The 26774-nt window shown below is 44.8% G+C and overlaps 1 protein-coding gene across 2 annotated transcripts in view; it reads left to right on the top strand.

Moving 5' to 3' along the window:
* The window catches only part of LOC120989839 (alcohol dehydrogenase 1-like), a 60452-nt gene extending 34096 nt beyond the window's left edge, over positions 1 to 26356 (top strand). Inside the window, exons 5-9 of one of the 2 annotated variants that reach the window (XM_040418193.1) lie at positions 5655 to 5874; positions 9039 to 9299; positions 9470 to 9605; positions 22322 to 22460; positions 26151 to 26356. In XM_040418193.1, the coding sequence (XP_040274127.1) occupies positions 5655 to 5874; positions 9039 to 9299; positions 9470 to 9605; positions 22322 to 22460; positions 26151 to 26175 (781 nt within the window). In that variant the 3' untranslated portion in view covers positions 26176 to 26356. Of the gene's footprint in view, positions 1 to 5654; positions 5875 to 9038; positions 9300 to 9469; positions 9606 to 22321; positions 22498 to 24110; positions 24758 to 26150 lie in introns of those variants that run through there. The other variant, XM_040418195.1, reaches the window with a different exon arrangement.
* The last annotated feature ends 418 nt before the right edge of the window (positions 26357 to 26774 follow it).

Below are 26774 nucleotides of genomic sequence, written 5' to 3' on the forward strand. Positions count from 1 at the left end.
TGGCCCACCGGGGAGGCGGGGGATTCCTCGGTGGGCCCCCAGTCTCCTGCGTCTGAGATAAGATGGAGGAGTAATTATTTCTCCTTTTTTTAGGAGAGATAATTATTGTAACCACTATCTACCACAGATCTATGAATGTGTGCTGCTCGCTGCAGAGTTCAGAGTGTAATTGCGGGGACTCTGCCCTAGGCTACCCCCAATGCCTCTGCTTTAGGTGCACTGCCATAAGTGCGCGAGCTTCAGATGCCCCCCAATGCTCCCACTCCAAAAGCACCCCTAATATTGAATCTTCTCCAGTTGCCACCCTAATACCCATGCAACTGCTCCAGAAACCCCACTATTACCCTGCCTCAGGCGACCCTAATGCCTCTGCTTTAGGTGCACCCCCATAAATGCCCCAGCTTCAGATGCCCCCACTCTAAATGCACAACTAATATTGCCTCTTCTCCAGTTACCCCTGCTCCAGGATCTCGACTATTACCCTGCCTCAGGTGACCCTAATGCCTCTGTTTCAGTTATGACCATCCGTTTGTGCTCTTTGCTCACATTGCTCCTCTAGCACCTTTAATTGGGCTTTGGTAAAGGTTGTGACCTGCAAAGGGGGTTGGACTTATGCCTAACAAAAATGCTGCACAGTGCGTCATATTCTCCAGTATTGACACATATGGTTTACATGGCGGCAGTGATGATATTCAGTATTTACAGGCATCACTGCTGGAATGTAAAGAGATACTGGTGGTGGAGTGGTGGAGGATTTAAAGGGGTTGTGCAGGTTTTCAAGTTATCCTCTCCACACCATAGGGCATAAATATATGAATAGTGGGGTCCAATTCTGCGACCCCCACTGATCCCAGGAACGTGTCCTGTTCCCCCTTTTTATGCTGTGACAGGCTACACATACACCCTGCTGCTCCATTCCTTCTCTTTGGGACCACTGGAATTAGCCAGCGCTGTACTCCGCTATCTCCGGCGACCCCATGGAGAATGGATGGAGAGGCAGGGCATATGCTTGACCTGCCAGTCAGTCAAGAAGGGGGATCAGTGGGGGCTCCAGCGTTCAGACCCCTACGGATCACTTAGTTATACCCGATCCTGTGGATAGAGGATAACTAGAAAAGTGGACACAGGCCCTTTAACGGGCGACCATTTCTATTTTAGTTTGACACATATTTTGGGCCAGATTTGTAATTTTTATTTACATTTTTTTTTACACTCAAAGAAAACCTTTAAGGATAGGGAATATGAAAAGGTGAAACAGCTATGACACGACAGGTGCTAAGTGTCTGATTGGTAAGGGTTTGACTGCTGGGACCCCCATGATCAAGGTAACGTGGTCTTAAAGGGGTTGTCTCGCTTCAGTAAGTCGGATTTATCATGTAGAGAAAGTTAATGCAGGCCACTTACTAATATATTGTTATTATCCATATTGCTTCCTTTGCTGGCTGGATTAATTTTTCCATCACATTATCACTGCTCGTTTCCATGGTTACAACCACCCGGCAATCCATAAGTGGTGGTGGTGCTTGCACCGTAAAGAATAAAGCACTAGCCTATGTGCGCTCCCATGGTCCTGGCCACCAGAAAGGTTGACGCTTTTGCCTATAGTGTGCAAGCACGACCACCACTGATGGATTGCAGGGTGGTCTGTAACCATGGAAACGAGCAGTGTATAATGTGATGAAAAAATGAATCCAGCCAGCAAAGGAAGCAATATGGATATTAACAGTATATTAGTAAGTTGCTCGTATTAACTTTCTCTACATGATAAATGCCACTTACTGAAGTAAGACAACCGCTTGTGTACATAGATTGGCGGTAATGTAATTAAATGTCTCAGGACCCCTTTTTTTAATGATGAGTGGGTGTTCCGGCAGTCAGACCCCAGCAATCTAATATTTATCACCTATCCTGTAGATAGGCGATAGGTCATTATGGTAGGATAACCCTTTTAAATATACTGTAGATCAGGCATGCTCAACTTGTGGCCCTCCAGCTGTTGCAACACTACAACTCCCATCATTCTTGCACAGCCTACAGCAGGGCATGGTGGGAGTTGTAGTTTTACAACAGCTAGAGGGCCACAGGTTGAGCATCCATGCTGTAGATCATGTGCAATCTGAGGAGGTTAAGATTTGATAAATTTCATGCCAGACATTTATGCTTAAAGGGGTTAAAGGGTTTGTCTTACTTCAGTAAATGGCATTTATCATGCAGTTAATACAAGGCACTTACTAATGTATTGTTATTATCCATATTGCCTCCTTTCCATCACATTATACACAGCACGTATCTGTGGTTATTACCACCGTGTAATCCAGCAGTGGTGGCCGTGCTTACACAGTATAGGGAAAGGCTGGAAGTGTGCATAGGCCAACACCTTTACCAATAGTGTGCAAGTACGGCAACCACTGCTGAATTGCAGAGTGGTCAAAACCATATATATGCTGTGTATAATGTAATGGAAAGGAGGCAATATCGAGAATCAGAATACATTAGTAAGTGCCTTGTATTAACTTTCTCTACATAATAAATGCCATTTGTTGAAGTGAGGCAGCCCCTTTAAGTGTTCTACACTTAATAGGGTGAGGCAAAAAATGTCTTGGTGCGTGCATTGCATGTTTCCTATGTGTGATAGGAACTGCATGTGTCTTGTTTCTGACTGACTTAAGAGCAGGATATCCATATATGTGTAAGGGCTCATGCACGCGACCGTATGCCCTCCGAGACATACGGTCCGTGAGCGGGCCATATGTCCCAGAGCGGCATACATCATGCGCACGGGAGTGCACAGCATCATAGGTTACTATGATACTGTGCGCATCGGGCCACCTGCGGGACTATTGTCCCGCGCTCATATGATCTTATGCGTGCAGGACAAAAGCCCCGTGGGCGGCCCGATGCGCACAGTATCATAGTAACCTATGATGCTGTGCACTTCTGTACGCACGATGTATGCCGCTCCTGGACATATGGCCCGCTCACGGACTGTATGTCTCGGAAGGCATAAGGTCGTGTGCATGAGCCCTAAGGCTACTTTCGCACTTGCGGTAAAAGGGTCCAGCAGGATATTCCAGTGGGGGAACAGCCTGCCAGATCCGTGCTTACGCTAGCCCACCATGCCGCCGGAGTTCTGCTCCGGCCCTATTCACTATAATGAGGGCGGGCCGGAGGTCCGGCCGCAGCGCGGCAAACATGCCGAGAGGCGGCTGGAAAAAAACTACAGCAGACTTCTGGCGGCACAGTTGTCTAGCGTTAGCACGGATGCGGCAGGCTGTTCCCCCGCCGGAAAATTCTGCCGGACCCTGTTACTGCAAGTGTGAAAGTAGCCTAAATTCTGCCACATGTATGTTTGCATTTTGCTGTGAGTGTCTACCATCATACTTTATCTTTAATATTTCTGTTATCACTGTAAGTGCTCATGAACACGACTGTTGGATGTTTTGCAGTTTGAAAATTGCGGATCCGCAAAACATGGAAGCCGGGTGTGTGCATTCCACATTATGCGGAACAGAACAGCCGGCCTCTGATAGAACAGTCCTATCCTTGTCTGTAAAGCCAACAATAATAGGACATGTTCTATAATTTTGTGTAACGGCCAAGCGGACATACAGACACGGAATGCACATGGAGTCATTTCCGTTTTTTGCAGACCCATTGAAGTGAATGGTTTCACATACAGGCCACAAAAAAAAAAGTTTGTTTGTGTGCAGGAGCCCTAAGGTGGGCCCCCAGAATCAGTTACACTGGTGGGCCCTCGGTAACCCAGTCCGACACTGCGTTTCACTTTGATTCACTCAACACTAATGTTATTGCATACATTTTTTTGTTCCTGGACTCTCCAGGATGGAAAAAGCGTAGTATACTACTCTTTTGCATCCCTTTTTTTTAACTATACAGGGAGTGCAGAATTATTAGGCAAGTTGTATTTTTGAGGATTAATTTTATTATTGAACAACAACCATGTTCTCATCGAACCCAAAAAACTCATTAATATCAAAGCTGAATATTTTTGGAAGTAGTTTTTAGTTTGTTTTTAGTTTTAGCTATTTTAGGGGGATATCTGTGTGTGCAGGTGACTATTACTGTGCATAATTATTAGGCAACTTAACAAAAAACAAATATATACCCATTTCAATTATTTATTTTTACCAGTGAAACCAATATAACATAGCAACATTCACAAATATACATTTCTGACATTCAAAAACAAAAAAACAAATCAGTGACCAATATAGCCACCTTTCTTTGCAAGGACACTAAAAAGCCTGCCATCCATGGATTCTTTCAGTGTTTTGATCTGTTCACCATCAACATTGCGTGCAGCAGCCACCACAGCCTCCCAGACACTGTTCAGAGAGGTGTACTGTTTTCCCTCCTTCTAAATCTCACATTTGATGATGGACCACAGGTTCTCAATGGGGTTCAGATCAGGTGAACAAGGAGGCCATGTCATTAGATTTTCTTCTTTTATACCCTTTCTTGCCAGCCACGCTGTGGAGTACTTGGACGCGTGTGATGGAGCATTGTCCTGCATGAAAATCATGTTTTTCTTGAAGGATGCAGACTTCTTCCTGTACCACTGCTTGAAGAAGGTGTCTTCCAGAAACTGGCAGTAGGACTGGGAGTTGAGCTTGACTCCATCCTCAACCCGAAAAGGCCCCACAAGCTCATCTTTGATGATACCAGCCCAAACCAGTACTCCACCTCCACCTTGCTGGCGTCTGAGTCGGACTGGAGCTCTCTGCCCTTTACCAATCCAGCCACGGGCCCATCCATCTGGCCCATAAAGACTCACTCTCATTTCATCAGTCCATAAAACCTTAGAAAAATCAGTCTTGAGATATTTCTTGGCCCAGTCTTGACGTTTCAGCTTGTGTGTCTTGTTCAGTGGTGGTCGTCTTTCAGCCTTTCTTACCTTGGCCATGTCTCTGAGTATTGCACACCTTGTGCTTTTGGGCACTCCAGTGATGTTGCAGCTCTGAAATATGGCCAAACTGGTGGCAAGTGGCATCTTGGCAGCTGCACGCTTGACTTTTCTCAGTTCATGGGCAGTTATTTTGCGCCTTGGTTTTTCCACACGCTTCTTGCGACCCTGTTGACTATTTTGAATGAAACGCTTGATTGTTCGATGATCACGCTTCAGATGCTTTGCAATTTTAAGAGTGCTGCATCCCTCTGCAAGATATCTCACTATTTTTGACTTTTCTGAGCCTGTCAAGTCCTTCTTTTGACCCATTTTGCCAAAGGAAAGGAAGTTGCCTAATAATTATGCACACCTAATATAGGGTGTTGATGTCATTAGACCACACCCCTTCTCATTACAGAGATGCACATCACCTAATATGCTTAATTGGTAGTAGGCTTTCGAGCCTATACAGCTTGGAGTAAGACAACATGCATAAAGAGGATGATGTGGTCAAAATACTCATTTGCCTAATAATTCTGCACGCAGTGTATATGTTACACAAAGGGCATAAAGTTAATGTGAACGCACTCTGACATGTAGTAAGAACAACGTAGAAACTCAATATTTTTTTGGTCACAGTAATTTACCTACCAAATTTTCTTATTCTGGACAATTAATAGTGACAAGCACAATACAGCAGATAATGGCTTCAAGACAACTACTGTATTTCCTTCCATTTTTTAAACAGCATTGGAAAATATAGTGGAGTGCTATTGGACAACACCACCAGATTTACCTGCAAGGGGAAACCTGTTCATCACTTCATCACTACCAGCACTTTTACCGAGTACACAGTGGTTGATGACATTGCTGTTGCTAAGATACGCCAGGATGCCCCGCTGGATAAGGTCTGCCTCATTGCCTGTGGATTCTCCACCGGATATGGCTCTGCTGTGAAAGTTGCTAAGGTACAGTAAGTACTAGATTTAGCTCTGTCAATCTTCACTGTACAGTGGCAGGCAAAAGTTTAGGCACACCTGGTCAAAAGGGGTTGTGCAGTGATTTATATTGATGACCTGTTCTCAGGATAGTTCATTAAAGTGTAACTGCCGTTTCATTTTTTATTCCCTAATGGTATAGTAGACCCTGCTGTATAAGTGCTTTTGTGCTTTAAAATTTGATCATTTTCAGTTTTACCTGCTAATAACTCCCACAAATGCATGGTACTTTCCTATTCAGCAGCTCTAATCTCACAGCGTTGCCATGTGCAGTCCGTCTTCTCAGTATTATAACAAGAGACGGATGAGCTCTGGGAGGAGGAGCTCAGCCCTGACAGCCTGGAGCTGGGCTGAGGCAGAAAGTGGAGGGGATAGGGCTGCTTTAGATGGTGATATTTTCTCAATGGTAGCAGCTAGAAATATGCAACTGTTCTTTTTTGAAAGTCCAGGCTTTCATACAAGACCAGAATGACAGCTCTAGCCCAAGCAACAGAGGAAAAATCACTGTGAGAAACAGAGTCTGGAATAATCGCCGGTAAAATCTGCTTTTACTTTCACTTTCAGCTTCATTCACAGCATCCCAATTTCTATAATTGATATCTTCCCCTGTGCTGAACAGATTTATGTCATTCTAGACTGAAAGCTTGGAATGTCAGCTTTCAGACAATACAAAGCCCATATTTCTAGCTGGTACCAAACCAGAGATATAATTAGCCAAAATAGCTTCCCCCCTCCCTGTTAGGCTGGAAGAGAATGCGGGACAGCTGGCTATTAAGAGGTTAAAAGAAATGCTTACTAATTTAATGTAATTTCATGGCTTGTCTCTGGTTACCTGTATGTGAGGATACACACTGATCTGGGTACTCCGGGAAGTTATCTGCGTTCTGATTGGTCCTGCTAGTTCATGTGAGGAGAGCAAGGGCTTATTGGAAGTGAGGGAAATATAGAATGCCTCAAGGAATGGCAAAGATTATCAGAGGAAGAGCAGCAGAGGCCATCTTAGGAAGTTGCTGAAATAGAGGCACAGAGAAATATGGTTGCTAAGGGCTGAATGCAGATATCAGAAAGATACAATTAGCAGAAAAATGCAGCTTCATGAATATCTTCCCTTCAGCATCACATATGTTAGTAATTTCATTTTTGGTAGTGAAATGGCAGTTACACTTTAATATCTGGTTGGTAGGGGACTGACACCAGGTACTCCCCCCCTGATCAGATGTTTGAAGATCTGGCTGCCCTCCATGCCAGCACTGCTTTCTGTTTATTACACTACCCGTCGTCTTGGAAGTGCAGTGTAATTACAAGTACTCCCTCCATTCACTTGAATGGAAAAAGTGCTTGTAATTACACTACGACGCCCCTTAGGAGACAACATGTAATGTAAAGACTAGGAAGTTGCACTCACATGGAGTGCTGCCTCCTTGTCAAACAACCGATTGATGAGGTGCCGGAAGTCGGACCCCCACTGATTAGATATTGATGACTTATCCTAATCACTGCACAACCCCTTTAAGCAAGTTGAAGGTGAAATGATCTCCAAAAGACGTAAATTTAAAGATGAAACTTACTTTTTAACATTTTAAGCAATAGCAGTTAATTATTTTGGTTTTGTACAATTTAAAGTAAAAATAGAAAGTGAGTCTTGCAAAAGTATGGGAACTCAAGAAGATTTGTGCACTCAGATAACATTGATCAAGGTCTCAAACCTGTATTACACTGCCCGATTTTTTGCAGATAATCGCTAATGAGTCCTAGTCATCTCGTAGTGTAATACTGCCGCAGATTTCCGGTTGCACAAGTAAATGCTCAATCATCAGGCAATCCAAATCTTTTGACGTTAAATGATTGTCGTTTTCAGGTGGCAGATCGTGGTGTCTAATAATGATCTGCCGCTAGCAAACCACTATACAGCATGGGGACAAGCGATGGCATAGCGATCGCTCCTCCCCATGCTGTGAAGAGAGGAGATCGCTGCATGTAATAACAGTGGTCTCCTCCAATAGCAAGAAGCCGATTGCCAGGAGGAAAGCCTTCCTTTCGACAATCGTCTGCCACATCGGGTTGTGTAATACGGCCTTCAGACATTAAATAGCCTGTTAGGGTTAAGGTTTGTTCAAAATCATTATTAGGAAAGGCCAGGTGATACAATTTTCAAAGCTTTTGAAAAGCCCAGGCTGTAACCTTGTTCCAAATACATTCCTTGGGTTGTTCTAAGTAGCTGCCTAACACTCTGAAAATGAAAATGGTTGAGGCCCACAAAGCAGAAGAAGGCTATAAGAAGATAGCAAAGCATTTTCAGGTTGCCATTTTCTCAGTTCGAAATGTAATTAAGAAATAGCAGGAAGTCAAGAAAAAATCTGGAAGAAAATTTTTAGAGACAGCTACTCTTAGGGTTGCTAGAAAGGCATGAATTTCAGAAAATTCTGGAAGCAAAAACAACACAGATTATAAAAAAGCTGAAGTTGAAAAGACAATGGCTAAGGAAGAAGATATTTGTCAAAGGGGGTGCTAATAGGTACTAAACATTAAGGGTGCCCTAAGTTTTCCTTCGGGCCCTTTTCCTTTTTTGTTATTTAGAAAATGTAAAAGATGAAAAAAATGAAAAAGGTTTTTGCTTAAAATATTAAGAGAATGTGTCATGTTTTGCTTTATGCCTTTTGGAGATAATTCAATCTGTAACTTGCTTAACTGTTTACAGTAACAGTAATTTTGACCAGGGGTGCCCAAACTTTTGCATGCCACTGTAGCTAAAAGGTGCTAGAGCTAATCAAAAATTGTTGGCAATGTAGTCATGAGGACTTTAAACATAAAATAAGTGGCGCTCACCTCCATTGATCCAATATTTTAATAGCAGAGAATTACTAGCTGCCTTTATGTGATGTCCCTATTCATTGTATACCCTAAGATGTATTGATACCAAAAGGTCACAGAAAATTGTAAGATATGGCAATCACAATGACTGGTGAAAAACAAAGTCTTGTGTATTAATTATTGCCTATATAGTGTGTTCTTTGGGATCATGAAGCAGTTTTCTGAGACAGCTAAAAGTGAAGAGAAATAGAAGAAGGTAATGTACAGAGTTCTATCTTTATACCAATAGTTACAGCAGTGATTCTACTGTTTATTTATTTCAGGTTAAACCCGGATCTACCTGTGCAGTATTTGGCCTGGGAGGAGTGGGTTTGTCTGTGATTATTGGATGTAAAGTAGCTGGTGCTTCCAGGATTATAGCAGTTGATTTAAACAGTGACAAATTTGCAAAAGCTAAAGAGTTTGGAGCCACTGATTTTATCAACCCTAAAGATTATGACCGTCCCATCGATGAAGTGCTGACAGAGATGACTGAGGACGGAGTGGACTATGCCTTTGAGGTCATTGGAAACACCGGAGTCATGGTACGTTGATGACAAAAACATTTGGAAAAAATTACATAATTATAAAGTACACAGTACATTTTAGCCATCTTTCTCTGAAAATGTGGGTCTTGAACCAATATTGTCTGCACTGTAACCATATTGTCATATTTCTCAATGCTGATCTGCATTTTATTGTGTCTTTCCATTAGACATCTGCTCTCAAATCCACTCACTTTGGCTATGGAAAAACTGTGATTGTAGGTGCTGCTCCTTCCACCGCTACCATGACATTTGATCCAATGCTAATTCTAACTGGACGTGTTCTGACTGGAGCTTGTTTCGGAGGTATAATATTCAGTTCTGGAGAACATGTACTATATAACCTGTTTTTAAAGACTTTTAAAGATATTTATTTGTACTGTATTATGCAGAAGACCTTCAGTCTATGTTGGCCATAGTGTGGGGTAACAGCATGTGTCACTCTGATTGCCAATTCAGTGGGCAACAGTGAAGCAGGCCACTAAATCATTTAAATCATTGGGGTACACACCTATCAGCTGGCACAAATAACTGAAATTGACCAAATATTCAAAGCATTAGAGCAGATTTTTCACAGATATCTGCTTTCAGTTTGCACCTGCCATGAGCTTTGTGTTACAAAAGTCACCAGCAATGTGCAGGAAATTGTCTAAATCTGCATTTTTAGCTATCTGAAATCTCTGGTGTATTGTAAAATGAACCTTAAACTACCAATATATAAGTAAGCTAGCCCACCTTTTAAATTTTACATTTATTGTACAGATTAGAGATGAGCGAATATTTAAAAAATTTGATTCGGCTGGTTCGCCGAATTTTCTTAAAAAATTTGGTTTGATCCGAATCTATTCGCGGCAAATCACATTAAAAACTGCTATTTCCTGGCTGCAGAGAGCCTTTATAGTGGTGTAGAACACTGTTCCTTGCAGTAACATGCATAGGGATTCTGCTGTAGTAGTGAAACAATACTGTGAGTCAGTATGACATGCAGATGACAGGCATCGCTTTTAGAATCACTGCAAACTTCACTTATTTGGGCAATCACGGGGCCAAAGCTGACCAAATAACTCAAGTATGAACTCAGCCTTACAGGTCGATGTTAGCGTCAAGAAGAAGCGCACTCCTTTTACACCGTTGTCAGCTGATTCCATATAGAATCTAAGCGTTCTGTTAAACGCTTATACAAGTAGAGCCCCCCCGACAGAGTGGAGAGGGTGTCAGCAGTAAGTTTGTGTTGACGTCACTGATTATTTTGCCCTTCCTCTTATCCGTCAGAGCAATAACCCCCAAAAAACGGATCCTGTCTTTTGAGCATCCGCTTTCACTCGGTCAGCATTTGGTCAGTAATCCATCAGTATTGCTAATGCCCAAAAAAATTGTAGTGGATCCAAAACAGAGATGACACGTGCATGTCTTCTGTGTTTTGTACCCACTCCTGCTTTTGGCTACCAAATCACAAGCCAATTCTGATGGGAACATACAGGCCTTGCTACACAGACAGGATCCATTGTGTGTCTAATTTTTACTTCCTTCTGACAGATCAGAAGAAGATTCAAATAAATGATGATGTCAGCCAGGACGAAAGGCAAAATAGTGGCCCAGTTATGAAGTGGGGAGGGTGGAAACAGCATGAGAAGTCCACAGAGTGGCCTTATGACAAAGTGGTAAGGTGGAAGCAGCATGAGGAGGCCACAGAGTGGCACAATGACAGTGTGGAGGTGGCGGCAGCAGAATCAGGAGAAAGTCACAGAGTGGCACAATGACAGTGTGGAGGTGGCGGCAGCATGAGGAGATCACAGAGTGGCAAGGTGACATAGTGTGGAGGTGGCAGCAGCATGAGGAGGCCACACAGTGGAAAGGTGACATAGTGTGGATGTGGCAGAAGCATGAGGCGACCACAGAGTGGCAAGGTGACATAGTGTGGAGGTGGCAGCAGCATCAGGAGGCCACAGAGTGGCAAGGTGACATAGTATGGAGGAAGCAGCAGCATGAGGAGACCACAGAGTGGCAAGGTGACATAGTGTGGAGGTGGCAGCAGCATCAGGAGACCACAGAGTGACCCTGTGACAGAGTGGGGAGGTGGGTGGAAATAACAGTACCCGCTGATGATGGTGGGTGTAAGAAGGAGTACTTGGCATCAGATGTGTGGCATCAGGCGGGTGGCAGCATCAGAATAGTAGCTGAGGCAGGTAGCCAGGTTGCCAAAGAAGGTCTCTTTTGTCAAAGTGTTGGTGTGGCACCATGGATGATCTAGTCTGATGCATCAGACATTGGTGGGTGGAAATCCTGGCTGATCCACGCCTGATTCATCTTGACAAAGGTCACTCCACATTTTGGGTGGACAGGCGAGTTCTTCTTGGAGTAACTATGGCCCCTGCCGCACTAAAAACCTGCTCTGATGCTACATTACTGGCCGGGCAGGACAGCTTTTCCATGGCAAACTCTGCCAGTTGCGGCCACCAATCCAGTTTGGCTGCCCAATAGTCCAGCGGATCTTCAATGTGGGGTGGCAGGGTGCTGTCCAAGTATGCCATCACCTGCTGGCACAGGTCCTGCTCTATGTTTAGCTGCTGGTGAGTAGTTTCTTCACTATGCGGGTGAAGAAAGCTGCTCATCAGCGACTCTAGACTCAGGCTGCTGCTGATGGAGCTGGTACTGCTCCTGCCACCCCACCTCTCCCTAGCAGCCATAGCAGTGGAACGTGAGCGCAGAGGGCCCCCCGGTCATACCTGAGTGATGATGGACGATGGCGCAGATTGGCAGCGGACAACTGACTGCAAAGAATATCCCTATAGTCCCTTTCAGCGGGTGTAAAAAAGGCCCCCATTTTGGACCGGTAGCAAGGGTCCAACAAGGTGGAGAGTCAGAAGTCATCCCTCTGCCGAATGGTGACAATTCTGCTGTCACTACTCAAGCAAGTGAGCATGCATCGGGCCATTTGTGCAAGTGACTCGGAGGGAATCCCTGCCTCCATCTCCACTGCATACTGCCACGGTGTGTCTGGGTCCTCTGCCTCATCTTCCTCATCGTCCTGTAGCTCCTCTAACTGCTCCTTCTCTCCTGTCACCTGTGTAGAAAAACCACCCATTTCACTACACATTGCTTGCGCTCCAATGTCCTCCTCCTCCTCCAGTTCAGCCCCCACAAGGCTCATGTGGCCATGAGATCTAGACGCCACGTCTCCAGTCCCCTGACCAGCCAGATTTACCAGCATCTGTTCCAGGACATGAAGCAGTGGAATGACATAGTTCATCCCGTAGTCCTGGCGACTGACAAATAACATGGCCATCTCAAAGGCCTGAACAAACGGCAGGTGTCACGCATGAGCTGCCACTGGCAGACATCGAAGTTATACAGGGGAGTACTCCTGTCCGCTTGGATCATAAACAAATCATTTATGGCCTTTCTCTGTTCGTATAGTTGGTCCAACATATGGAGGGTGGAATTCCAATGGGTGGAAATGTCGCATATCAGCCTATGTTGGGGGATGCTGTTCTGCCGCTGCAGCTCAAGGAGGGTGTGCTTTGCGGTGTACAAGTGGCTGAAGTGCATGCAAAGTTTCCTGGACATTTTTAGGATGTCTTGCAGATGGGTGGAAGACTTCAGGAACCGCTTGACAACCAGATTGAGCACGTGTGCCATGCAGGGCGCATGGTTCAGCCCTCCTTGACGCAACGCCGAAACCATGTTCTTACCGTTGTCAGTCACCATGGTTTCAGATTTTTAGTTGTCGCAGAGAAATCCAGGATTCGATTTCTTGATGAAGGACACAGAGCAGTTCCTCTCCTGTGTGACTCCGTTCGCCCAGGCAAACGAGGTGCAGAACAGCACATGTGGTACAGTATGCTGGAGGGGCACTGTGAATTGTGAATTCTTTTGCCAGTAATACACGCCACAAAAGGCTTTAGAACATATAACTGCACCGCTGAATGGCAAATATATTTGACTTTTGCCATTAATCCACGCCACAAAAGGCTTTAGAACATATAACTGCACCGCTGAACGGCAAATATATTTTACTTTTGCCACTAATACTGTACATGCCACAAAAGGCTTAAGAACAGGCATCCTCAAACTGCGGCCCTCTAGCTGTTGTAAAACTACAACTCCCACAATGCCCTGACGTAAGCTGATACCTGTAGGCTGTTCGGGCATGATGGGAGTTGTAGTTTTGCAAAATCTGGAGGGACGCAGTTTTTAGGATGCCTGCTTTAGAACATATAACTGCACCGCTGAACTGCAAATATATTTTTCTTTTGCCACTAATACATGCCACAAAAGGCTTTATTTAGAACATATAACTGCACCGCTGAACGACAAATATATTTAAATTTTGCCAGTAATACATAGATATGGTCTTGCAGTTCACCCGGCGGTCGGTCCGCGGCGAACTTTGCGCGTTCGCGATTTGCCGAACATGTGAACATATAGCGATATTCGCGCCCGCCATATTCTTTTACATTGTGAAGAACTTTGACCCATGACACATCCATCAGGTGATACAGGGCAGCCAATTGAGACGTTTCAGCACATGGACATACCCCCTACCTTATAAATAAACCTGATCTGGGCACAATTTTACATTCAGTCTTTTGCCAGTGTAGGGAGAGGTTGCTGTGTGAAGCATGGACAGACTGTTAGGGACACAAATCGCTAGCTAATAGGGCCACAAAGTCCTTTTAAGGACTGGTATAGGTGTGCTATCGATAGATGTGACATACTGAGGGGTGTAATATACTTTGCTGCGTTTTACCACATCTACACAGAGTGAAAAACACTATTTGAATAAAATTATTTCTACTGGTGTGATTTACCAGTTGCCCCCAAAACACTGATTGAAGCAGGGGTGTTATATACCAATATATATGTTCTATATAGTGCATTTAGGTAGTGCAGCATTTGTCTGCGGTTTTGCTGCGTTACCGCATCTACACAGAGTGAAAAACACTATTGGAACCAATAATTACTAGTGTGATTTACCAGTTGCCCCCCCCAAAAAAACTGATTGAGGCAGGGGTGTGATATACCTTCTTCCACAAATACTGCTCTTCTATAGGGACTTTTGTCACAGAGTAATTTTGAAAATGACAGACAGAGGAAGAGGTAGGCCATTCCGCAGGGGTGGTAGGGGTTGGACAGGTGCACCAGGCCGGAGCCTAAGTGGGAAGTTGCAGAAGGTGCGTGCGATTGCGTCAAAGGACGCACCAGACTTGGTTGAGTGGCTCACTGAGCCTTCCGCTTCTGCACCCTCCTCATCCTCTCTATCTGCACCCTCTTCACTCTCTGCTGTGTCCACCTCCAAAGACACCACCACCACCACCATATGCCCTCCGCTCGAGTCAGAGGAATTATTTTCCCATACATTCCAAGACCTTACCGATGCACAGCCATTCTTGGCATCGGATCAGGAAGAGGAGGTATCAACGGTCGCCACCCAGCAGTCTGACGACAGTACCCAGATCATCCCAAGGAGGGTGGGCCCCGCTGTTGCTGCCTACTCTGAGATCTCTAGTGTCAGTGGTGGTGAAGGTGACGAATCCGGTGGTGACGTGTCGATGGACGTCACGTCGGTGCCCACAAGAGATGAAGAGGAGGGGAGTTCAGAGGGAGAGACGGAGCAGCAGATAGGAAGGACAAGCAGACAGAACCTACAGTGCACAGGAGGCAAAAAGCAGACTGCTAATGTATCTGGAACGAAACAGCCACCATTCACGGTCACATCTGGTGCTCCCAGGACGCCGGCACATGGCTCCGCAGTGTGGGCTTTTTTTTATGTGTTAGCTGCTGACAATAGTGTTGCCATCTGCAGCCTGTGCTGTCAACGCATAAGTCGTGGTAAGCCCAACACTCAACTAGGGACGACCACCTTAAGAAGGCACCTGGCCTCCCATCACCGAGCCCAGTGGGAGCAACACTGTCAGAACCCACAAAGCCACACTCCCGGCGCTCACCATCCTGCCTCTCCTCCTTCTCTTCTCTCCTCCCAATTATCCTCCACTCCACCTTCCACAGTGCCATCATCGCGTTCATCTGGCACAAGGCAGGCTTCCTTGCCCCAAATGTTTGAGCGAAAAAAGATGATGACGCTGGATAACCCTCTTGCCCAACGGCTGACCGCTGGCTTGTCAGAACTGCTAGCCCGCCAACTACTGCCATATAAACTGGTGGACTCGGAGGCCTTTAGAAAATTTGTGGCCATTGGAACACCGCAATGGAAGGTCCCTGGAAGGAAATATTTCTCCCAGAAGGGCATCCCAGAGCTATATGGCCACGTTCAGCGGCAAGTGAATGTATCTCTGGCACACAGTGTCAGTGCCAAGACACGTGGTCTAGCAAACACGGGCAGGGAAGGTACATAACTTTTACTGCCTACTGTGTGAACCTTCTGACGGCCGTCAAGCATGCAACCTGTGGCACCAATGTAGATTTAGTGTTACCGCCACGGATTGCATGCAGGCCTGCCTCTTCTTCTCCTCCTCCTACTCCATCCTCCCTCTTCTCCTCGGGTGACTCCTCCTTTTCCGCTGCTACTGTCTCTTCCTCTGCGCCCCCCAATATCCTCATAACCTATTCGACGTGCCAGGTGAGGCTTTGTCATGCTGTGCTGCGTGTGTTGTGCCTGGAAGCCAAGAGCCACACCGGTGCCGCACTCCTTTCAGCTTTGCGGTCACAGGCAGATTAGTGGCTAACCCCACTCAATTTGACAGTTGGTAAAGTGGTGTGCGACAACGGTGCCAATCTACTGAGCGCGCTGAAACAGGGCAAAATGACACATATCCTGAACTCAGTCGTGCAGCGATTTGTTGCCAAATACCCCGGGGTCCAGGACGTCTTGCGGCAGGCCAGGAAAATCTCTGGCCATTTTAGAAGATCTTACACAGCCATGGCTCGCCTTGCTGACATTCAGCGGCGATACCGCCTGCCCATCAGACGTCTGATTTGTGACTGCCCGACGCAATGGAACTCCACCTTGTATATGCTTGATAGGCTGCTCCAGCAGAAACGTGCAGTTATTGACTACCTGTATGAACTCTGCGGCAGGACAGGTTCTAGGTAACTTGTTTTTTTTTCACCGCGCCAGTGGCTGCTCATGCGCGACTCATACAGACTTCTGCGGCCATTTGATGAGATCACCAAACTGGTCAGTCGCAGCCAGGGCGCCATTAGTGACATCGTACCTTACGCCTTCTTTCTTGTCATTGATCAAGCCGTCAAGGAACAGGAGCAGGAAGATGAGGAAGTCGCAATTCTGGATGAATTCCCAGGGGGGGGCTACTCCATCTGAGACAAGTCAAAAACAGGAGTCTGAAGAGGAGTCAGATGAGGATGGTGCCGGAGCGGAGGAGGAGCAAGAAGAGCATGCTTTAAAGTTTCTGGGATCCCTGGTGTTGTCCGTGGATGGGGGGAGGAGAACGAGGATGACATTATCCTGGATGATGAGCAGGAGCCAGGCCACTCCACCACTTCCAGTTTAGTGCAAATGGGGGCCTTCATGCTCCAGTGTATGAAGAGGGACCCCTGTATAAAAAGCATAAAGGGCACGGACCAGTACTAGGTGGCAACGTACTTAGACCCCCGGTACAAACACAAAATGGCACTTCCAGGCCTTGCTTCGAGAAATGCTGCATTCTGCTTTTGCGGGCGCTGGCAGAGGAATTTCCACTCGCAGAGAAACAGTTGCGGGTACCAATTCAACAGCGCATGGAAGAAGAGGGCAGTTTGAAGATGTGTTGGTCACTTCGGATATGAGATCATTCTTGCAGCCAATCTATCGACAGCCGTCCTCCGGATCCAGCCTCATGGAATGCCTAGACCGACAGGTGTCCGACTACATCGGGTTAACGGCCGATGTGGATGCTCTGAGAAGCGATGAACCCCTGGACTACTGGGTGTGCAGGCTTGACCTGTGGCCAGAGCTGGCACAATTTGCCATGTAACTCTTGGCTTGCCCCTCGTCCAGTATCCTGTCCAAAAGAACGTTCAGCGCAGCAGGGGGGATCGTGACCGATAAGCGCACTCGCCTAGCTCACGACAGTGTGGACTACCTCACATTTCTAAAAATGAATGAGGCATGGATCTCGGAGGAATTCAACACGTGACGAGTCGACCATGTTTGATTGAAATTCCTCATGACAGCCCACAAATATCCGCCACCACCCATAACAAATCATGGTCCCTGTCTTAGGTAAACACAGCGGCATAAAAGGCCTTTTATGTCCATTAAATGCCTAATTTTTTGGGCCTGTACTGACCTACAGTTACATATTTATCCTGTGAACGCCTAATGTACCTTCAGCCACAGAATCCCAAATTCTTTGCCGTCCGGTGAACGCCTATTGGCTAATTCTTTGGGCCTGTACTGGCCTACAGTTACATATTTATCCTGTGAACGCCTAATGTAACTCCAGCCACAGAATCCAAAGTTCTTTGCTGTCAGGTGAACGCCTATTGACTAATTTTTTGGGCCTGTACTACTCGACAGGTATTAAGGCATTTGCCTGGATTTGTGGGAGGGGCTGAGGTCCGCCTCCAGCCTATTTAGGGCACCCCCCTTACCTGGCTCCTGCACCGTCTGAGGTCTGAGCTTTGAGAGAGGAAGTCGCTTGTGGAGTTTCTGAAGAGTTACCTGCGAGCCGCTGAATTTCTGAGAGTTTTTCGTTGCCGTCTGTTTCTGGATTTGGAAGCATTTCTGTTCTATTTTCCGGCTTCACTCGGTTCACTGTGGGTCGCGTTTGCCCGTTAAACTGTGAGTCATTCATACAGTGCAGCAGGGCCTCACGGTTGCCCCTGTACCGGTTCATATCATTTCACCAAACGCTGCACCAATGTCACGGTTTCTCGTACAAGTCACCAGTATTTCAATTCTGTCACGCCTTGTTCATGCAATTTGTACACACCGTACCACTATTCCGGTCGACACCCCTGCTCCATGCGGGCAGTGGTTCTGGGCTAATCCCCCATTTCTGTTCATTTCATTTCATCAAACGCTGCACTGATGTCACGGCTTTCTCGCATAAGTCACCAGCATCTCATTTCTGTCATGTCTTGTTCAGGCATAATTCCACCTACACCGTACCAACACTCCGGTCAACACCCCTGCACTCCAGGCAGTGATTCCGGCCTCATCCCCAATTTTTTGTTCATTCCATATCACCCCAAGATCGTTTACATTCATGCCCCCCCCCCCCCCTCCTCATGCTTCATGTTGCCGCTAAACGGCTAAACGGCAAATATATTTTTCTTTTCCACTAATACACGCCACAAAAAGCTTTAGAACATATAACTGCACCGCACAAGGGCAAATAAGACGTAGAAATATTTACTTGTAATAAACCCTGTTAATGACTTTAACACCCCAATGCCAAGAACGGTTTGCTGGAATTACATAGCTGTACAATGGCAATTTGGGTCCCCAGTCAGTGCAGCAAGTTGTAATAGGATTGCTCCTGTTACCCAGGCTGTAACTTCCCTTACTGAATCCTGTTCAACATTAATGCTGTGGAATGATCCCTCCCTACCCTTTCCCTACGCCTTGAATAATCTTTCCCTGAACTTGTAAATTGTTTTTTTAGCACAATGAAGTTTTTTCTAGCACTGTCCCTGGCGCCTGCTGACCTCTCTCTCTGCACTAAGTACACTGGAAAATGGCAAAATCCAAGATGGCTGAGGCTATTTATAGGGCTGTGACATCACAGGGCTGGCTGGCTGCTGATTGGCTGCATGCATGGTATTATGGGTGATCCCACCTTCCCAGAGTTCCTTGCACCATGTCCTCACATGTGCAGCAGCCATTTTAGGAAAAAATGCGATTCGTTACAACGAAGCGTGAGGAAATTCGGATTCGGTGCGAATCAAATTTTTCCTGAACTTCAGATCGAATTCCACTATGTCAACTTCGATTTGCTCATCTCTAGTACAGATCATAAAAAATTATGCTGGCGGACACACGCTCAGTCACTCTCCCCACTGCCAGATCCTCTTTCCTTTTCTTGGCATAGAGGTTTTCTGTTTACTGAGGAGCAGGCCATGCAAAGAGCATCTTTACTGCTTGTCAATAAAGTACTGTACCAGAGCCTAGACTTTAACTCAACAGAATACAGCAAAGCTGAGAAGACTGCTTTGAGAGCAAAGAATTACTACTGGGTACTATATTTACAGCTGTCAGAGGGTAAAGGAGACTAACTAGGAAATTTACTGAGGACTATATTTACAGCTACAAGAGGGGGAATAAAACTGACTGATAGTGATGTAGAGTATGAAGGAGTTCATGCCAGGGTTTTGAGTGCTGTAGACAGAAAACATGTGTCATATAACAATGCTTAGCAGTTACCCACAAAAACACAGATTAGCGGGGGGCTGGGCAGACATAAGTAAGATAAAACATCTCAGCACTTCAATGGAAATTCCATAAAACAATCTGGATAGGTCATCAGTATCTAACCAGTGGAGGTCTGACACCTGGGATCCCCATGATCAGTATGATCAGTTGTTTGAGAAGGCCATGGTGCTCACAGTAGTGCCATGGTCTTTTCTCTGCTCATCAAGCACAGTGTCATACTGTATATTGTATAGCAGCTGTGCTTGGTATCTCAGCTCAACATTCATTTCAATGGGGCTGAGCTGCGCTTAGGCCATGTGATGAATATGATATCATATGGCCTAGGCAAAGCTGTGAGAAGGCCACTGTGCTATTGCGAGCGCCGGTGCCTTCTCAAACAGCTGATCAGTAGAGTCTCGGGTGTCAGACCCCTATGATCAGATACTGATGACCTACTGTATCCATAGGACAAAAAAAAATCATCAAAGGTTATGGACACCTTTGGCAGCAATTTTGTTAATTACTGCATTCTATTCATTTTGGGCTAAAAATAATTTTTTAATTGTTCTTTATTAAAATGAGTGAGTTGATAGACCAGCTGTCTGACAGATTCTCTGTGAAGCAGAAAGCAATTGCCTGCCGATGCCCTAAAAGTGAAAGCTATAGAGCATGGGTGTCAAACATGCGGCCCGCAATGAATATCTTTGCGGCCCGGCAGTCTAGTATCTCTGAACATGAGCGCTGCTATCGGCGCGCTCATGTTCTCTCAGCAGCACGGGGAGAAGGAAGCTGTCCTCCCTCCCCCTGTGCTGCTGCCGCTGCCACCAATGAGAAGAGAGGGGGGGGGAGGGGCGGGCGCACTGCGCCACCAATGAGGAGAGAGGGGCGGAGGAGGGGCGGGCGCACTGAGCCACCAATGATAGGACTATTCCCATTTCCCACACAGAGCGGCGCCCAGCGATGTCTCAGCACTCACCATTAGTCCTGGGCGCCGCTCCGTTCGCCCGCAGTGCCCCATTACTGTCTCCTCTCCTGCTCCACATGCTGCTGATTACTATCGGAGCGATGGGAGGAGACATCAGCTTCACTAGTGGGCGTTCCTTCTCCCTGCGCTGCGATTGGACAGCGCTACAGCCAGGAAGAAGGAACGCCCACTAGTGAAGCTGATGTCTCCTCCCATCGCTCCGATAGTAATCAGCAGCATGTGGAGCAGGAGAGGAGACAGTAATGGAGCACTGCAGGCGAACGGAGCGGCGCCCAGGACTAATGGTGAGTGCTGGGACATCGCTGGGCGCCGCTCTGTGTGGCCTGATAGTGAAAGTCAGTCTTTAACACAATACAGGAGGCGGGTGCCGGCAGCAGAATCGCATTGCCGGCACCCTGCCGCTGACAGGGAGCTGCGATCAGAGGCAGTTAACCCCTTAGGTGCCGCACCTGAGGGGTTAACTGCTGATCTGCCAGTACCAGCCTCCTGTATAAAGGGGAAATTTATCATTGGTGGTGCAGTGTGCCCCCCTCAACCCCCCATCCCATTAAAATCATTGGTGGCACAGTGCGCCAGCCCCTCTCAACCCCCCAGTATTAAAATCATTGGTGGCAGTGGCCACAGGGACCTCTCCCCTCCCCCTCATTGGTGGTGCAGTGGCAGCTTCTGATCGGAGCCCCAGCTGTGTAAGCCTGGGGCTCCGATCAGTTACCATGGCAGCCAGGACGCTACAGAAGCCCTGGTTGCCATGGTAACATCCCTGATGCTGTGTGCACAAGGCACAGAGCAGCAGGGACAGTGTGAAGTCCTATTCACCCTAATAGAGCTGAATAGGACAAGGGATGAAAGATCCCAGGTTCTCGCCCCTAAGGCTACTTTCACACTTGCGCTCAGAGCGGATCCGTCTGAGACGGATCCGCTCATATAATGCAGACGGTGGATCCGTTCAGAACGGATCCGTCTGCATTATATTGTAAAAAAATTATTTTTTTTTTGATGCGGCCCACATAAACTTACATTTTTTTTTGGCCCATGTTAGCCTTTGAGTTTGACATGCTTGCTATAGAGGAATAACTGTTGACATTTGTAATAAGCTAAAAAATAGCTTTAATCTTGGCTATTTCCTTTAAACCTCTGGAATTTCTAGATTACTACTGTGACCCAGGGTTACCAACCAGACTTTTTCTTTTTTCTGGACAACTTATCACAAAATCATGGACAACCAACATTTTTTACGGACGAATAGGAAAACTATAATGAATGATAAAGATTCTAAGTGATACATGTCTATAGCTCAATATACTGATACAAACTCATTACCAGCATTTTCCGGGAGCTGTTAAATGAAGATAATTACCACTTAAATAATCTAGTCAAATACCACCAGACAAAAAAAAAATCACAGACAGATCTATTTTTTTTCATGGACACAGGAAAAAAGTTGCCTATTTTATGGACTGTCCAGTAATTTCTGGACGGTTGGCAACCCTGCTGTGACCCCACCTCTTCAGGACTTTCTGTGCACATGGAAAGTATAGTAGATGAGCGGTGAGCCAGTGATATAATGAATGTGTTTAAATTAATATAACTTTTTATATGGACTTGATTTTTCTGAATACCCGTTATTTACTATAATCTCTTTCTCATATTAATACAACTTTAAAACAGAAATCTAATAGTAATAATATTATACTTAATAACAACTTCTGTTATTTGGGGCAGGATGGAAGGGTAAAGATGATGTACCGAAACTTGTGTCTGATTATCTGAATAAGAAATTTAACTTTGATGGGCTGATAACACACAGATTACCATTTCTGAAGATCAGTGAAGGATTTGAACTTCTGCATAAAGGAGAGAGGTAGGCTTTATGTCTTAAATTAGAAATTATGTAAACATACAGGTTCTTTTCAAAAAATTAGCATATTGTGATAAAGTTCATTATTTTCTGTAATGTACTGATAAACATTAGACTTTCATATATTTTAGACTCATTACACACAACTGAAGTAGTTCAAGCCTTTTCTTGTTTTAATATTGATGATTTTGGCATACAGCTCATGAAAACCCAAAATTCCTATCTCAAAAAATTAGCATATCATAAAAAGGTTCTCTAAACGAGCTATTAACCTAATCATCTGAATCAACTAATTAACTCTAAACACCTGCAAAAGATTCCTGAGGCTTTTAAAAACTCCCAGCCTGGTTCATTACTCAAAACCGCAATCATGGGTAAGACTGCCGACCTGACTGCTGTCCAGAAGGCCATCATTGACACCCTCAAGCAAGAGGGTAAGACACAGAAAGAAATTTCTGAACGAATAGGCTGTTCCCAGAGTGCTGTATCAAGGCACCTCAGTGGGAAGTCTGTGGGAAGGAAAAAGTGTGGCAGAAAACGCTGCACAACGAGAAGAGGTGACCGGACCCTGAGAAAGATTGTGGAGAAGGACCGATTCCAGACCTTGGGGTACCTGTGGAAGCAGTGGACTGAGTCTGGAGTAGAAACATCCAGAGCCACCGTGTACAGGCGTGTGCAGGAAATGGGCTACAGGTGCCGCATTCCCCAGGTCAAGCCACTTTTGAACCAGAAACTGCGGCAGAAGCGCCTGACCTGGGCTACAGAGAAGCAGCACTGGACTGTTGCTCAGTGGTCCAAAGTACTTTTTTCGGATGAAAGCAAAGATTGCAGGTCATTCGGATATCAAGGTGCCAGAGTCTGGAGGAAGACTGGGGAGAGGGAAATGCCAAAATGCCTGAAGTCCAGTGTCAAGTACCCACAGTCAGTGATGGTCTGGGGTGCCATGTCAGCTGCTGGTGTTGGTCCACTGTGTTTTATCAAGGGCAGGATCAATGCAGCTAGCTATCAGGAGATTTTGGAGCACTTCATGCTTCCATCTGCTGAAAAGCTTTATGGAGATGAAGATTTCATTTTTCAGCACGACCTGGCACCTGCTCACAGTGCCAAAACCACTGGTAAATGGTTTACTGACCATGGTATTACTGTGCTCAATTGGCCTGCCAACTCTCCTGACCTGAACCCCATAGAGAATCTGTGGGATATTGGGAAGAGAAAGTTGAGAGACGCAAGACCCAACACTCTGGATGAGCTTAAGGCCGCTATCGAAGCATCCTGGGCCTCCATAACAACTCAGAAGTGCCACAGGCTGATTGCCTCCATGCCATGCCGCATTGAAGCAGTCATTTCGGCAAAAGGATTCCCGACCAAGTATTGAGTGCATAACTGAACTTAATTATTTGAAGGTTGACTTTTTTTTGTATTAAAAACACTTTTCTTTTATTGGTCGGATGAAATATGCTAATTTTTGGAGATAGGAATTTTGGGTTTTCATGAGCTGTATGCCAAAATCATCAATATTAAAACAAGAAAAGGCTTGAACTACTTCAGTTGTGTGTAATGAATCTAAAATATATGAAAGTCTAATGTTTATCAGTACATTACAGAAAATAATGAACTTTATCACAATATGCTAATTTTTTTTTAAAGAACCTGTATATTTATCCCCCCCTCCCAATATGTGCCTAGTCTGTAACAAGTAAAAAACAGGTTACAGATGGTAAATGTTGTCTTAAAGAAGATCTCCAGCTAACTCATCATCAATATTCTAGCAGGGTGTAACTTGCCTCATCCCAGCTGAATTGTTTCTATTCATTATCGGCATATGTTGCAGTATGACCACCAGTCCTGAGTTTTCTTTCCTGTGTAGACAGGGGTTCAATCTCTCTGTATAGCTTACTTCCTGTGAAGATGTTTGCTACGGTATGTCTATTTCAGTGAGATGCTACTTCATACTGCTGTTCCCTGACTCCAGCTTGTAAGCGCTTATACAGATTTTCAAGTCTTTAAATATTGATAAACTATCCTCAACATAAGTCATAACTATTAAATAGTTAAGGCTCCGATACCCGTACCACTATCAATCAGCTATTTTCAGCAAGTGCCAGTAACTAAACAGTGGAGAGAGCTGGAAGCAGTAGGCTCCATATACACCGATCTGTTATTGATAGGTCATCGATATTGGGGGACTGGAAACTCCCTTTAAAAAGGCATAGCCTATCAATAGCACTAAGGCCATGCAGTGTGAAGAAGGCTAGGGCTACTCAGTGACATGTTGCTTGACAGCAAATCTCATACAAGACAAAAAAAAATTGGGGAGCTTGTCTCTAAAACATCCTGTCAAATGACTTTTTCTGAGCTGCGATTTGGCTGTAAAACCTGCCAATTCACAAACAGGTCACAAGAAAGTAGCAGCTGCACATGATTAGCACTGAGGTCTATGAAGGCAAAATTGTGTACGACTTTCATTTAAAAATCAAAGAAAATTGCATTCTTGCGATTGTTGTGGTCATGCCAGGTCAAGAATTGCAACGTCACTCCACTGACATTGCAATCTTAGATAGCACCAGAGTAAAAGCAGTGTGATGTAAGTCACCCTCGGTCTCTGAGAACCTAAAGGCATAATGGGAAATGTAGGTACCATAAGGGGAACTAGTTGGCAGACAAATGGCACATCAAATTAAACACGTATACAAAAAGCATGTACAACAGGCTCTACATTAATCTTTATTTATAGCCTACAGTATACTGCATTATAGGCAAAAAAGAATTGCTGTCTTTTTTTGTTAGTAATAATTATTAGAGATGGGCAAAGTTTAGAAACATTCGATTCGGCAGATTCGGCAAAGCTTGATAAGAAATTTGATTTCTTACGAATCGCTGTGTTAAAACGCCATTCATGCCTATCAATCAATAAATCAATCAATGGGACTTTTTAGAATCAAATTTTTCCTAAAATTCTGACTGAATTTTACTTCGGAATTTTTGCTTCACTCAACACTATTAATTTTTTAAAATATAAAAAGTTAAGGCTATGGGAATTTTTTTTTATTATTGTGTTGAAATCATTTTGAGCTAAAATACTTTCTTTTTCTATTGGTCCTTATTAAAACTTTGGAACACTTTTCTCTGTACAGCTTTGAGATCCTGTAGTAGCCTGCTGACTGTTTTCGCTCTGTTCCATCACGCAGCTCAGCTGACTGTAATTTATCTCTGATCTCGTAAACACTCATTAGAGCTTATTTCTTGTCTTACTGATAAGAATGTGGCTTAAAGAAGTGCTTCTAACCTTTTAGTGATTTAGAGTTAAGGTTTATTAGATGACCCGCACAAAGTGAAAGTGAAAGTACGATTCACACAGCTAGACAAACCCCTTGTGACAGAACAGCTGAATATTTTTAATAAAGACCAATTCCAAAAAATATTATTTTTAGCCCAAAAGGAGTACAATACAATCTTAAGAAATTTTTCCCGAAAGTGTACATAGCCTTCAAAGCTTAAAATATTTTATTACCATATTCTTAAAATAATTTTTTTTCTTATTTCCTCTGAACAGGTCTAAAATACTTCACAGATTAATGTCTTAATATAGTTTTTAAGCTGACCGCTATAAAGATTTAATAACAAATAATGGATATAGATAGTTTGATATTGTATGTACCGTAGAAGTCAGTAACTAATGCATTTTCTCTTTAGTATCCGTACAGTGCTGTCTCTATGAAGAGCCAAATCCTGATCGTTATTAAAGAAATCCCTAATATCGTCTTCTTGCAAGATGCAACATACTTGATTTATCACAAGACAGTTTTATTAATTTCTGCTATATGACTGAAATGTCTAATGCTACAGAATATATTGGGTGTATATTTTATATTAAATATATCATTTTATTTAGATACACATTAGTAAAATATGCTTACAGGGGTTGTCCAGTCTTTTCTTTTCTTTTTTTTATTTTATTATTTTAACCCTCATCTGCTGTATCTGTGGAATAAACTATACTCATATGCTACCTGCTCTTCCATTTTGACCCCTTGGCTTCCTTCACTGGTCTTCCAGTCCCTGTCTGTCAACTTCCAGATACAGATGGCTTACATATGCCACTGCAGCCAATGACTGGCCCCAGGGATGGCATCTCTACAAGCAGCATGTCACTGCTGGGTCATGTCTCAGGGGCACTTCACTAATGAGATAAATCACTGTCTATAACAGCTCACATGACCTCACCATCCAAAAGCTACAGACAGACACCGAAAGACAAGGGAAAGGAGCCAGGAAGCTGGAATGGAGCAGCAAGGAGCAGGTAAATATGATTTTTTC

The sequence above is a fragment of the Bufo bufo genome, chromosome 2 (assembly GCF_905171765.1).
Source record: "Bufo bufo chromosome 2, aBufBuf1.1, whole genome shotgun sequence".
NCBI lineage: Eukaryota > Metazoa > Chordata > Amphibia > Anura > Bufonidae > Bufo > Bufo bufo.